At 39.4% G+C, this 15,410-nt stretch overlaps 1 protein-coding gene across 1 annotated transcript in view; it reads right to left on the bottom strand.

Annotated features, from left to right (window-relative positions):
• LOC145434831 (lutropin-choriogonadotropic hormone receptor-like) overlaps positions 1–15,410 on the bottom strand; it is a 509,016-nt gene continuing 493,606 nt past the window's right edge. The window contains exons 12-15 of the mRNA XM_080312061.1: positions 14,727–14,837; positions 14,440–14,661; positions 11,495–11,649; positions 1–209 (exon numbers count right to left, since the gene is read on the bottom strand). Of these exons, the coding sequence (XP_080168187.1) occupies positions 22–209; positions 11,495–11,649; positions 14,440–14,661; positions 14,727–14,837 (676 nt within the window). The 3' untranslated portion in view covers positions 1–21. The remainder of the gene's footprint in view (positions 210–11,494; positions 11,650–14,439; positions 14,662–14,726; positions 14,838–15,410) is intronic.

The raw sequence follows: 15,410 nt of genomic DNA, 5'->3' as shown, positions 1-15,410 counted from the left end.
CTTAGCACAGGATTGATGATGTTATAAGTCAACATGCTGACCTCCATTCCTCCATTGACGGACCGATACTGCCAGGCACGTAAGAAATCTTCTGTTCCAGCTCAATATGCGATCAGGCATGTCGGAGTAAAGGAATGGATTCAGAGCGCTGTTTATCGGGAGAATAAGTAGGCCGGTAGGGAGATAGGCGTCCGGCGGGATATCGATTCCTGGAATTATGTATCAAAAATTGCATTACTTTAATCGAACTTTTTGTTCTCAAACTGTGGAACAGGTACCACTCGGTGAGAGCTTTTCAATGACGTGGTCTGCGCAATATCTAAAATTTATGCAAATAACACGATGAATTAGATCAGATTTACAACAATTTTACGTTGGTACGAATACGTCACAGCGGATTTACAATAATGGAACCAACCCTAAAAAGCTCGAGAAACAATGAATAAGACGTCATTACGTCTCCTTCAAGCGTACACAAAGCGGTAAACCAGTCGACTACTTATATCATTATGTTACTCTCATATAACTACGATTTTCAAATTGCATGTTTGCCATTAGATTTTTTTTTCATACCGCTGTGCGCTGTATCTATAATTTCCAATTTACATATGCCCCCTGTCTAGAACTAAACCTCGAAGAATTTCAACAAGCGGTATTGACCTATAGTTGAAACAAATGAAGTTCTCGGAGAGCGGCATTTCTACATTATTGCGTTCAACTCGTTATAGTTACAGAATGAATATCTCCTGTCAATAACGAGCAGAAACGACACATGTTTGATCAACTGCGGTACTGACATATGTATGTCTTTAACTGAAATATTACCGCTTTATATAGTGACTATGGAGTCCTGAACCAAGTTTGGGTGGATCGGATTCTTCGAATAGCATAAAAACTGCAACATTTTTGAAATCACCGTTTGAACTATGCATGTCATTCATATTATATATATTTCATAATTCTACGTTATCCAATAGAAAAATTGTCACACTATATTTATAGATTCAGTTTATTACTAGTTGACTGTCGGGCAACTAATTTGTATTTGGTTACTAGACCAGTGGTTCTTAACCATGTCCCCAGCGCCCCCAGGGGGCGATTTGGATTTTGAATGGACGCTCAGCGGGCGAAATGGGGGCATTGGGCTCAGGGGACGGTATGTAGGAGTTGAAGAAAATGGACTCGCAGTAGATGATGTAGCAAGGGCATATGATTATATAGTACAACAATAGTTCAATAGTTCTATATATCCCTGAGTTGTCATTGCAAACTAACGTTCGACAGAATCTGTCAAATCAAAACGTTTTCAGATGCGCTCATCACGAAATATCCACAGACGATATTTTCATGAATGCAGTGGTTTATTTTAATTCATGTGAAATGAATTTGGCGTAGGCCACTTTTGGATTGCTAATTCCCCGTTAGAACATTTCCCTCACGCTATGATGAAAATATTATTAAACCGATAATTATACGGATAGCTAGGGTTATTTTTCACCAAATGATTTTAACTAGATTTTGTATCCTAGAGCGAACCCGAAACCGGACTTCGTCCACCATTTTTTTCACTACAGTCCTTAAAATAGGAGGGCGCCAGACCCAGGCAATTTTTGAAAGGGGGCGCTGAAATATTAAAGGTTAAGAATTACTGGTCTACGATGGTAGGTAGGTAGGTATGAGGGGGGTAGTGAGGCTTAGCTATTCGGCTTTTTGCCCCAGGACGATATCTGGCGATAACTACTCCTGTACAATCTGCTACTACGATGGTCATCTCGGTAGCACCATCCCTTTTCAACTGCATGCTATACCGAATTGCTGGGCGCTCTGGGTGCGACCCAAATAGTTTGTCTGCCCAGCAACTGAATCCAGTATATATACCGACCAAGGCGTGGATACAACCATTATGCTGTAACGTCGACGTGGTTGACTTAACAGCTTAAACTCTAGATCAGTGGTTCCCAACCTTTTTCGGTGTCACGGCCAAATTTAGAATTTCAGAGTACGGTCGGAGCCGCACGAATACCAGGGCAATGAAACGGACCCAAAATAGTCATCAAAATATGAAAATTGACATTGTTCCGATCAATCGCTTGACGCCATTGGCCATTGTTATGGTCATTGTGCTGCTGCGCTCCAATCGCTAAGAAAAATCGGTCTTTGGTGGCTATTTTGGAGTAGTTTTATTGCCCTGGCGAGATTTCAATTAGTTTTTCGAAACAGTGTGACACTATCTTTTGATAAAGACCGAACACATCAAATTATCCGGAAGCTTCGGTCGTGAGCTATAAGACTACCAATTATGCTGCTTTCGGCGCGATTTAGTAAGCCAGCCGTTATCGCCTATACACGCGCAAGGCGCAAAATTTTCTGTAATTGATGATTGAATCTGTCAATATGATCGGGAATTGCATATGTATTGCCATCAATTTTTACCCTCTCTCTGCTCACGTAATCAGTTTTACAGGTCGAGCCGAGGGAGGTGTGTTTGGAAAGGTGGGGTTCCTCAATATTATTTAAACATCTTCGGGCGTATACCCGTTGGCAGGACCGAAACAGCACTTCGTCAGCCCCCCTGAAAACATAAAAATAAAAATAAACTTGGGTCTTGGGCTTCCATAGGGTGATAAACCTGCCCCTATCACCTTGTTCGCTTTTGCCACGAAACTAGTTGTACCGTTCAGTGAGCCAGCGCCACGCGCGAAAATATTCGATAATTCATGATAAAATCGGTCAATAATGATCGGGAATTGCATATATTGCTATCAATTTCTTGTCCTAGCTGCTCACGTAATCAGATTTACTGGTAGAGCCGAGTGAGATGTCTTGGAAACTGTAGGGCCCGTTAGCATGATTCCGTAACATGTTATTTCGTGACCTCCTGTCTGCTATATCAAAAAAATATAGAATCGCCCAAACGTAGGCTTCTAAACTAAAAGACGCACACGATTCCAAGTTGGTATTTCTTCACTGCAATATATTTTCCCCTGCGGAATGGTATTTGTCTCGTAGGGTTCAGATTGCTAATACAGTATTTTGTGTAACTAACGAAGTTTTCGGTCTGCATAAGTAGGGCAGTCCTGTTCGGCCAAGGTTTTCTCGCTGTTGATCGATATGACACACTTCTTGGAGTCGCATACATGGCCGAAAACCTAATATGTCGTGGCTCTGCAGCAATGGCCAACGCCGATATGCACAGTGCCCATTTTTTCTTGGGGATGAGTATCCAAAAATCAAGATATTTGGCAGCATGAAATCACGCCTAAAAGAAAATTGAAACAGATGCATAAATTTTTAAAAATACTCGTTCGAGCTCTACCTCCATCCTCCCTATATCTATAGCAATACTGCTCGTTCAACTGGAGTGTAATGGCACATTGCATTGAAACAATAGTGACGCAGCCATAGCAGTCTACTCACGACTTTCCTGCAATCCTAATTAAAAACTCCAGACTCCAAGCCAAGCCAGTGTATTTCATAAATATAAATATTATTTTTGGTCATAACTGAATTTCTTAATATTTCTGGGGGCCGCATGCGGCCCTCGGGGCCGCGGTTGGGAATCACTGCTCTAGATCATCGGCAATATCTATCATACCCGTTAAGAATCTGTATTACATAAGTTTTAGTCATATTTGAAACACTGCCACCAGGTGTATTAAGATTTCCTGTTACCTGAATATTTACATTTACTCTTTTACGATAACATTTTGGTTACATATTGAGATTGGAGAATTACACCATGTAACAAAAATTTAGTTGAGCCGATTTTGCAATATTTCGTGCACCCTATCCTTTCGTAAAACATGTTTCCGGCATTTGTTTGCCTCAAGTGTCGTTTAAAAATGTCATTTTAAGCTTTTTAAACTTCCCACACCATGTTTTTCAAGCGCCTTTATTGAATTTCGTACTACCTGCGGCGCTATATTGATCCATCATTCAATTCATAACAGTTGGTTGTTAGTGACAATCATCTTCACAGTCTCAGTTAGTCAGTATTGGCTACAGCGAGCAATCTCAAATTCTTTTTCGTTTTGTTCTGTTAACCTTAGACCACTAAGGTAGGATTCCGTTACACGAATGACAAGGTGGGGTCAAATTGACCCCAGTAGGTATTATGCTTTTTTCCCACTAATTTTGCTATACAGCTGTTTAATAACCTCCTACAGGAAGTTATAACGAGAAATCTTACTTTTTTTTAGCCCTACTATCTACCCATTTCAAAATTTCCCCCCTGAGGCATAACACCATTACAGGAACGGCGAGGTGGGGTCAAATTGACCCCTTCGGTTAATATGCTTTTTTCTTACCAATTTCGCTATACAGCTGCCTAATAACACCCTGCAGGACGTCATAACGAGGAATCTTCCCGTTCTGAACCCTAATGTCTACCCGTTTCAAGATCCCCCCCCCTAAGGCTTAACACACAAACGCGAAGGGCGAGGTGGGGTCCAACATACCCCATCAGTTCATTATTACAACTGTTATTACAATGCAGCAATACAATAGGCCTACAATACAATACAATTCGATACAATATTGCAACAGGTAATTATTACAACAAAGTAAATTCAATCAGAATCTTTATCCGGTCCAATGCATGTTTGACATGTGATACATCTTATGTAGTAAGCCTAGACATTATTCACGAACTCAATCCTTCTAAAACTGACTTTCTCTGACCAGCAAATAAATCTGAAAGTTATTCGTCATGCATCGTTGACTCCACGTGACATTAACAATGCGAAAGAACCATAAACAGTCGGAATCGATCTGATTACAATGAGGAGAAAAATACTTAGTCTGTCAACTATACCTTCAAAATCTGACCCGTGCTCAATCAATAGCTCATAGCGGCGAGGTATAAGCGATAATCAGCTAAAGCTTTATTCCAATCTATAGTGCATAAAACCATTTAGGATTACATGGTTGGTAAGACCAATCCGACCGCACACGAAAATATGGCTCAGATATTTGTTCGCCTGGGATCAATTTGACCCCAACCTTAGTGGTGTAGGGCAGTGCTCTTCAACCGGGGTTTTCGTACACCCTAGGGCAGGGGTGTCAAACATACGGCCCGCCAGACGATTTCATCCGGCCCGCGAAGCAATTTTGAGTAAACTGAAGAATTCTTATATTTCCCAGCACATTTCTAACAAATGTCAAGATTTTTTGCACGAAATATTTCCTTGTTAATAGGCCCCGTTATAACCAGCCGACTACGCCGCCGTGGTTTCACTCTAGTTGCCACTAGTAACAAGTCGGCGAAATTAATATCCAATTTCAAGTCTGCTAAAAATGCACACTCAGTTCAGAGTTATATACAAATATGGACCAAAAATAGTATTTACTAGAAGCGAAGATGCCAATGTGGAACCGTTGTATGCAATTTACATGGAAATATGTTGCTTACATAAATATGTGGTCGCATAGTTTTGTCGCTTTCAACCCAATAGATCTCCAGACATAAGAGGAACCGGAGTCGAGATGTAGCCTAATAACAATAAACCAAATTCGAAGGTCCGCGTTTCCAATTAAATATGTAGGGCTAACGCCAGATTACGACTAAATCAAAGGGAGCATAGAATATGCCATCTTATATCGTCATTGCCGCCACTGTTTTAGCGGCTCTGAGTTGTAGTCTATTCAACCGGACAATCATCGTATTTTTGCCAGCTATATTGTTCGAGAATAAAGGTGTTGCGACTTGCTAATTTAAAAAACCTACCATCCGCGTGTAGTATCCACTATATATGCTTTTGAAGTATTCGAGTGAAAAGCAAGAGCACGAGGTAACATTCTGGGATCAGTTGACTGGTCCGGCCCGCGAGCGATTTGAAGGCTTGAATTTCGGCCCGCGACGCCATTTGAGTTTGACACCCCTGCCCTAGAGTGTACTAAAATTTTAAAAGGGTGTAGGACTCACGTGGGGTGTACAGAGGCGTACCAGATCCGAATTAAAATGGACCGATTACTATATAACTATCACAATAAACAGGCAATTGTATGCTTCAGAACATCAATAAGTTGACCGGGCGTGCATTATCGTAAAATATGTTCATATCAGCTGTATGAGCTTGTAAGGTATATATATTCATTTTGGTGTATCATAAGCATATGTTTGTACACATCACTTAAATGTTGGTATGGACTTTTTGATTCCTTTTGGAGTAGAAAAGGATGGAGATGACATGTGTTCCGCTAGCAATATTCGTCTATATCAGATGTCTCAAACACGCGGCCCGCGAGAACATTTTGTGCGGCCCGCCAAGGCCTTTTGAAATTTCCAGTATTCAACAATATATTCAAGTGCTATATATCCTTTTTAGATATAAGAATTTAAAGTTCACCCTAAAACTAGGCTACTATAAAAATCACTGAAATCTCAACCAACTTCACGATCACATCAATTTTAAAAGTCACCATGCGGTAGATGATCAGCTATTACGTCACATTTCTAGTTCATGATGATAAAACATGACCCGTTGATGATTCGTGACTGAAAGTTGTGATTTGGTTATGTGCGGCCTTTCCTAAAATTACCCGATTTCGGATTGACTGGGTGAATAAAACTGGCTCGAGTTAAGTGGGGTCAAGCATTAAAATCAGAGAAGGACTTACGACTCGGAACGGTGACTTGGTAATCCTACGGACGCAACAATCTATGAAACTATCATGGGGAATAGTAATATATCAAAGTGTTGTAGCTTGCGTTGCGTAGGGTATATAGCTATCTAATCAGGTCAGTATGGCCTGGGGTGGTTTGGGGAAGCGAGTGGCGCAGTTGGTTAAGCGCCAGCGTCACGACACCAATGGTCGTGGTTCGAATCCAGGTTCGGACTAATTACTATGTGTCGGAGGTTTTATGGGCTCCTCATCGCCGACCTCGCTGCTATGCAGTGACTCGAAAAAAGCCCAACTACAGTGAGCCGAGCTATAATTCGGCAGCAAATGAACCGATGATGATCTGATGAAGCGTGCCGGAGAGAGTGCAAGAAGAATGAAAAAGTACAGAAGAAATGCATTGAACCGTTGAATTATCATGTCGTGGAGCACAAAGCCTTCAACAGGCTAAAAGCACCACTGTTGTTCAAATAATAATAATAATAATAAGGTCAGTATGGCAACCATTATAGTTGGTTGCATGCTGAGTGTTGTTTGTTCTCTTTATCCATGTTATCATCGGTGGCGGGCACGGTAGTAGTACGTTCCACAGCTGTAGCACCAATGAATTCTTCGCTGATTGGACATTTCTATTCCCAGGGGTTTTAACCAGGGTCCGTGGACCCCATCGTGGTTCGACGCACCACATCAGGGTTACGAGATGCATTGTGGAAATGGGCCTATATGCTGTGGAATATTTTCTTGGCCAATTTATTCAACTTTAAAACTGTCTTCGCGTTAAGCGCGATTTATGTGAATGGGTATTCTGATTTTAATAGATACCATCAGAAATTGTGTTGAAAATGGACAGGGGATACGAGAAATGTTATTGGAAGCACAAGTGGTACGATCGCTAGAAAGGTTAAGGAGCAATGCTATTACTATGGCTCAATAATGATTATATTTAAGTTGCTATTGATATGTTCCAATAATATTCGAAGGCAGAATCTAGTGCTGATTAAATTTGACTTTGGCAATGACTGTAACAATAGCCTATACTCATAACGACTGTATCAAATCCTGGATTAGGCTACAGCGCTCAAATGCTATGATGTCAGATCAATCTTCAGTAGATTTTAAAATATTCTACATAAAATTGTGGCACGTCAAAGATCAACTAGCTGCAATATTATAACTCGACAGATTTCCAACGTCATGATGCATCCTCTCGCATGATGTCTATAACTCAATAATTAAAAAATTATGCCCGGCACAAAAACAATTTTATTCAAATAATTGAAAATGTGCTTTTTTTTCGTGTCAATCGTGAATAGGACAATGACGAATTTTGTTTTCACGATGTTTGTGGAATGCCTGTCTGCAAGGCCCGGTCAAATGAGGCCTACTTGTTACTTATACATTGAATATCCCTATTATTGATGCTGCGGCCCGCGGCGTCATCAAAAACTAGGAAATTGGCCCGCGAGTACATTTGAGTTTGAGACCTCTGGTCTATATAATGATGCTTGGGAAAACCACTGCGACGGTTCAGAAATATTGAATTTTTACTTTCGGTGAGCTCCTTATAAATAGCGCAGTGTACATCGTTACAGGGGCGTGGCTAGGGTGTCTCGAGGGGATCTAGTTTGAGAACCACTGTGCTAGCTGGTGGTCCGGATCCTCGAACCCTGATTAGTATTTAGCATTTCGAATACGTTGCAGGATTGTTCATCCTTATTTCAACAGGCCAGCACCTGCAGACATACGGTCGCAATCAGCCGTTAAACAATATTTTTTCAAAACATATTATTTAAATTAGAGCGTGTTTTGGCGTCCGTTAATAAGAAATTTGAATTAACGACTAGGTTCTCAAATCTTTGAGAGATTTCAAACTTGAAAATTTTATTCACGCTTGCGCGATTAAGGGGACCAGGATTTTTTGTATATATATAGTGTAATCTGAGTCCCACCGAACAAATGCAAACCGTAAAGGAAAATGATGCACCCCATAAAGAAATACCAAGACGTATTCGTATGCGTGTATGCCTACACCCCCTCCATCAGTTCCATCGCTTAATCATTCACGTGTGCCAAGAATGGACAAATAGTTGACAGTAATATATGAAACTACCCATATTATAGACGAAATAAATTTTCCACATGTAAAAGTTTTTAGCGCCCGCGCGACTACTGTTACAAGTAAAAACTTCTATACGCAAGGTATACCTCAAGAAATCAGAACACCACAAGCGCTCTCCGCGGTGTGAAGTTGCCATCAGCCAATTTAACATGAGTATATGCAGGGCCAAAACAGCACTTCGTCAGCCTCCTAAAATAACGTTGGTATTGGGCCCCCTTAGCGTCATAAACCAAACAGTAGACCCCTCATCACGGTCTACGTTTTACCCGCTACTTTGTCAGCGAAATTGGTTATACACGTTAGTGCGCTAGTGTATAGCGTAAGATCGCGCGAGGCGTGAAATTTTCTCTAATTGGTGATTGAATCCGTCAATAATATCAGAAATTGCAAGCATATTGTTATAAATTGTGTTATTCTCTCTCTCTGTAATCAGATTTACTTTAAGATTTACAATCAAAATGAAATGTTTTGGAAAATGTAGGGCCCGTAAATAAAAATAATTCGGGCGGGCCCCTTGGTCCCCTCGAGGTTTTCAGCCAGCAAAAGGGTGGTCCTTTTTGAACAATGTTTTCTCGCTGCCGATTATTCTGGCACACTTCTAGGATCGCATCTTGTTACATGGCCTAAAACTTCATATGTCTTGGAGCGGGTGTGGGGTACGGCAGTTATAGAATCCTGATTATATGACGTTCAGATGGGCCATTACGACTCTACGCCGGAATGCGGTAGTATGCTATGTAAGGAATCGGAGCACGGCCGTGAATGGAGGTTGAACACCCCTGGTCTAGGCTTACTATACGGAATCAATGAGTTATCCGGTCAGGGGTGTACCAGTTTCAAGTATACCCTAAAAGGGTGTACCACGACGAAAAAGGTTGAAGAGCACTGCTAGGGTTAATTTCCAGATTGTGGATCAAACGAGTACAATCTCGTCATTAATGTCAACATCACGAATGCAATCTACGTGCTGGCTGTTTTTTATATATCCGTGGTCTGCCTAGCAGTTTGAAACAAATTTAGTACAAAATATAGATATAAGTAAGGTTTTTATACTTATTAACTTTACTTTGGCATGAAGATTGGAGACAAGAGATAAAAACTGGGCATTTCATGTAATCTGTGAAACATACCGCTGAAATATGGATGGGTGGCTAAGGGAAGATCGGCATTCAATGTCATTTGCTAGGGAAATTCGAAACCGTATAGATGACTGTTATTTCTGTATGGGTGACAATCCAAGGTTTAGACTAACTAGAAAATGACTTGACATTGCATATCCTTCTCTATGCCATCTCCTCTTAAGCACGTCTTCCGTATTGCAGTAAGTTTTCACTGCCCAAGCTATCAGGCAAAAAAAGCTCCTTAAGATTCGACATTGCTTAAATATACAGAAAATGACTCCAATGACGACTTCAAGATCTCCGATTTAGATATTAAATCCCAATCCACATATTCCGAACCAACACGAACTTGATGATCTAGTTGGGACCCACTAAATCTAATGGGGAAATTCTGACTTCAAGGTTGAAACTAGGGAACGATGTCCCTCGTCGAGAAATGGGCATGAATGATATTCACGGTATTTTTCTGTGGCAGGTTCACCTTGCTTATGCCGGAATGTTCGAAATTTATTATAAACGACTTGATAATAAAATGACTGCGAGAGAAGCAGGAGCAGAGGCATTAAAGGCATTTCGAGATGTAGTTGAAAATTTTAATGGAAATAAACGAAGCAATGGATATAAATCATAAACAATATGATCGAGATATATTTAAAAAAAATGGGCAAGTCCTTAAAACGCATTACCTGCATTTTCACCTTGATTTTATTAGTTCAAATATAGGTGATGTAGGCGAGGAGCATAGTGACGTGTTTTAGGAGGATATGCATGATTTGAAAAGAAGATATTACGAGTGGTGGAATTGCATCATGAGGGGGCATTATTTGCGGTCCATAATATACCAACAAATTTCTCAGTTTATAGACCCAAATCATGCAAACAAAATCACTTCGGACATTTTTTGAAGTGTTTCCATCATTCAATAGTCTATGGTAGCCACTATTTGTGCATATTCCTTAGTTTTGTTAGTATGTATGTTCGTCCAATAAGGAATTATGCGTATTGTTACAGGGCAATTTCAAGTAAAACAAGAAATCACAAAAAGTGACATTTCTTAAAGACTAGGTACTCTTCATAAAAAGTTTTAGTATTTTAGTGATTGGTTTCGAATTACAAAACACAATCCAGAAAATTTTTGGTCAATTAAAATTTTGCAAATGTATTGACATGATGTCATTTGTGGTCAATAGTAAGATAATATTTTTCATTTCACAGCCGCAAGTCACGCAAACAAAACCGCTTCTAAGGATTTTTACAGTTTTTAATTATTACTTGATGCATGAGTAAGCTATATTTGGTCATATTAACCTTTTCTTTGGCGTTATCTTACCTTCAATAAAGAATTATTATGAATAATACGGAGCAATTATGAGTAAAATCAAAATTTAAAGAAATTGACATTTCTGCAAAATTTGTGACACTTCAGAATTTTTTTTTGTATTTTGGTAATTAGTTTGAAATACTGAAACGCAATACATAAAAATTTTAAGCTAACTAAAACTTTTGCAAAATTTTGTTACATAGCGTTATTAGAGCAAAATTAGTGTTCGAGACGGATTCCGACATGCAGTTAAAGCACAAAAAATGTAAAGGGTTATGATAAGAAATTAACAAATTTACTACGTTTTGATACCTGCAAAATGCAGAAAGCCCATGATGCAGACTGGAATCCAGCAAAAGAAATCAGACGCGAGAATCCTGGTAAGTTTACGTTGCATTGCCGCATTTTTCTTCTCCAGTTTGTTGCAAGCTGTCGATGATTGTGCGATCTTTCGGTTGGTGGCTCTTCTGTGGAATTCACGCAATACGATAAATATCTCAAAATATAGAATCATCATTGGGCAGCAATTTTGAACGCACAATTTGTTGACTTTGATTTTGTACTTGATTCTGGCAAATTTTGGCGTTTCCAATAATGCCGCTGGTTTCTTCTACCACTTCAATTTTTTGCTCAACGACATATACCAAAAATATACAATTTTTCACGAATTTAGTCATATTACTGTTGCATACCAAAGCATATAGAAATCCACACTTTTGTCATATAGCCTAATAAATTATATAGCCCTAGCCAAAGATCCAATTGAAATATGTATTGGTATCGATCTAGGCCAGTGGTTCTAAAACATTTTTGGACAAGCCCCCTGTGAAAGAATTCGCGACCCCCTTATTTTCATATCACAAAATGCAACCAGAATGCCAGCAATCCCAGCTGATAGTTTGATGGCATGTAAGGTTATGACTGTCGATGAGATAATATGAAATTTAGACTATACACAGAACAATCACTATGAATCTTGGGTAAATCGCGCAGAGCGCAAAAAAATTTCAGTTGACCACAACTTCGCGCCCCCTCATATGATTTCCTACCCTCCCCCCAAAGGGGGCGTGCCCCCCCCCCCCCCCCCCCAGTTTGGAAACTGACTGATCAAGGCCTATTTATCCCAATTTTGGTTAGAGCATGCAATCATCCGAGGATATTTCAGACACTTATGAGATGCAAACTGCAGGATATGGCAAGAAAAACAAATATTACATTTACTCTCAGCTATAGGTCCAATGACCTATCCAGCTTATCCAGTGTAACTTGAAACTCATATACGTTGGATAATTTGTATCAAGATGAAGATCTTAGGGACAGCAGGCCTAATGATGACGATGTTGAAATCGATGATAAATCAGAACCTAGAGTAGTCCGTAAACACACGTTAAATGATATGACATGCGCTTTGGGACTTGGAATAGAAATACTTGGAACTTTTAACATCCTTTCGAATTGAGAAAATATAACTTCGCAGGAAAGTGAAGATATCTCACTCTCGATCATAAGAAACGGCGTTTTCACCGTAAAGCTACTTTTGGTAGGTTTGTGTACTGTCGTGATACTGGAATTGATATGATATTGTGGCCATCGGTTACTGGAGGAGTTGGGAATCCCGATTTACAACTCATGTGAATGGCAAATGTGTACTGGTAGCTCGAAAAGGATCATAAAGTATGGCAGTCTCCAAAATGACAACGTTTTAGATGTAGTAACAATTGAACACTTAGTTAGTATTCGTGAATGATACAGAAACATTGAGAATATTACAGAAACATTGAATTGTTGCAATATCACAAGCACAATTGGATCATATGTGACGTCTTTCAATGGACCATTACAGACTCAGTATATCATTACACCATACCGATGTTTGAAATATAGTGTAGAAATCGTTGTTGCCACCAAGGAACGCCGTCGACTTCAATGAGAAATGAAAACTGATGAATCCTTATAGATGCATTTCACATTTCAGTTATTTTTATTTTATAGATGTATTTCTTGCCTACAATAGAACTTCTCATGATTCCCAATTTAGGAGTGTATTAAAGTTGCACAGCCACCTCTGTAAAGCACACGTTACTATATATCATTCTATGACAGGGGTTGTAAAAGGGTGGGCCATGGTGCACCGGTGGACTACATGAGCATTTGAGGTGGGCCACAATGCCGTTAAGAAAATTTATGACAAACTACGGCTAACAGCAACTAAAATAATTTCGAGTTCATAATAACTGGAATGTAATGCTGAAGTAACCAAGTATTCCGGCAGGGTCGGTCAAATGTCGTATGCCGCTAAAAGGGGTGTGCAATCAACTCGGAATGAAGTATAATAATTGACCTATGAATTTACTGTACTTAGGCAAGTCCTATTATTGTAAGATAAAAATGGCCATAATTGCAAATTATTAGAAAATTCTGGTGGAGGTATAATGCACCACCGTAACGAATCGCAATTGATTGAGCGGAGCTCATAATCTTTGGAGTCAGTTTAAAATGTCCGCCCAGGAAATCATTGTACATATTGTAAGAGTCACATGAATTGCTTGTATCATTATATTGAATATTCTGACATCGCAACTTCAGTTGGTTTGGTAAAAGACATACAATGTGCAAACATATTTCGTAGATGGCGCCACTATTTTAATGGTTTATAACTTTATTAATTTTATACGTAATACGTAATACGTAATACGTAATTTTGCCAATTCGATTGTTTGCAAATAAAGGTGTTATTACAATAGAGCCCATTACTATTACCCTAGGATCCGTAATATGATGTAATATACTATCACGCATACATGTTTAATAATAAAGTATTCAAGTGAATGGGCATGGATTTTGAGAAAGGTGCGGGCCGCAAGCGATCTGAAGGTTTGAATCCGGCCCGCAATGCAAGTTAAGTTTGACACCCCTGCTGGTCTACATTCAAATATCATCAGTAAATTAGGAGAAAAATTCGCATATTTTAGAGAAATAGACAGAGCGGCGCCGACGATTACCACGCATTGAACAGGATTATAACTCCAGGATAAGGTCACAGCACATTTTCACACCGGAAAATGGTCCACGGCCAAGAAAGGTCTGAGAACGCCTGTTCTATGGTGTATATCACTCTCCATCACTGCACAATATATTGCTGCACCTTTTTCTTTTGTATATGTGGGACCTGAGTTTTATATTATATATCTTTGTTAATGTGTCTTTCTTAAGCTTTGGGGTACACGGCAAACTATACGTAGGTAGAAACCAAATACCTGTATAGTATGATGTAGCAGACGAACATGAAGACGAATGCCAGGAAATTGAGCATCAGAATGATGAATGTGTAGGCCCATGATCCGTCCTTGTTTCGATCCGGGAAAAACGTCGGGAGGCAGACCATGTGACTTGAATAATATCCGAACTCGTTTGTAGCTTTTATGGGACTGTATTTATTAATTTGAGAAATGAGTCTTCTCAATTTACCCCATTCAGTACTGTAATAGAGATTGACCTAATTATTAGTGGCATATTGAATATATGCAGGAAGTGGATTGACTACCTGTCGTCATGTTCTTGAGTCATATTCTTGTTCAGCAAGCCCAACCATTTTATTAAATGTTGCTTGTCGTTCTGATTCACTTTTGTTTTGAAGATCGCAGTGTCATTGAATCTAGAAACAGCGATCGTCATTGATTCCCTTGTTTTGAATGGCCCATTATTCGATCAACTTTACCATCACATATAAATCATTATAGGTGGGTAAAACAATTCAATTAAGAGATATCGCATATTTTCCGGAGGATTTATAGATATAACTGATCATACATAGACATTTTAAAACCCCTCTATGACAAATGGTGTAAGTAGAAGCAGGGAAAATACGACATGCACAGGTCATCACAAAATTGTAAAATAAATCAACTTACAACACATCTTTCAGAAAGTAATCCTCCAGTGAAGGCATCAACGGTATTAATGCTAACATGATGGATATAAACCAAGTAACCACAACTGCGATGATTGCACGTTTGATTTTCGGTATAGAAAATGGTCTGAAATCATTCAAGCCATTCATGAATAACAGAAGCAGTCAAAAGTGAACATAAGTGAATTCAATCCTCAATTTTCTGCCATATGTAAACGTTGAGGGTTGTTGATCGCATTAAAAGTTCTGACGTTAATCATAAGTAGCAAGATTTGCGTCCATATTGCGTATTGGTCGACATGATTTTTGTGTTTTGAC

Source organism: Botryllus schlosseri, chromosome 3 (assembly GCF_051294905.1).
Source record: "Botryllus schlosseri isolate E-star chromosome 3, Bs_hap1, whole genome shotgun sequence".
In the NCBI taxonomy this organism is placed as follows: Eukaryota; Metazoa; Chordata; class Ascidiacea; order Stolidobranchia; family Styelidae; genus Botryllus; species Botryllus schlosseri.
This window is presented reverse-complemented; position numbering and strand designations above follow the sequence as displayed.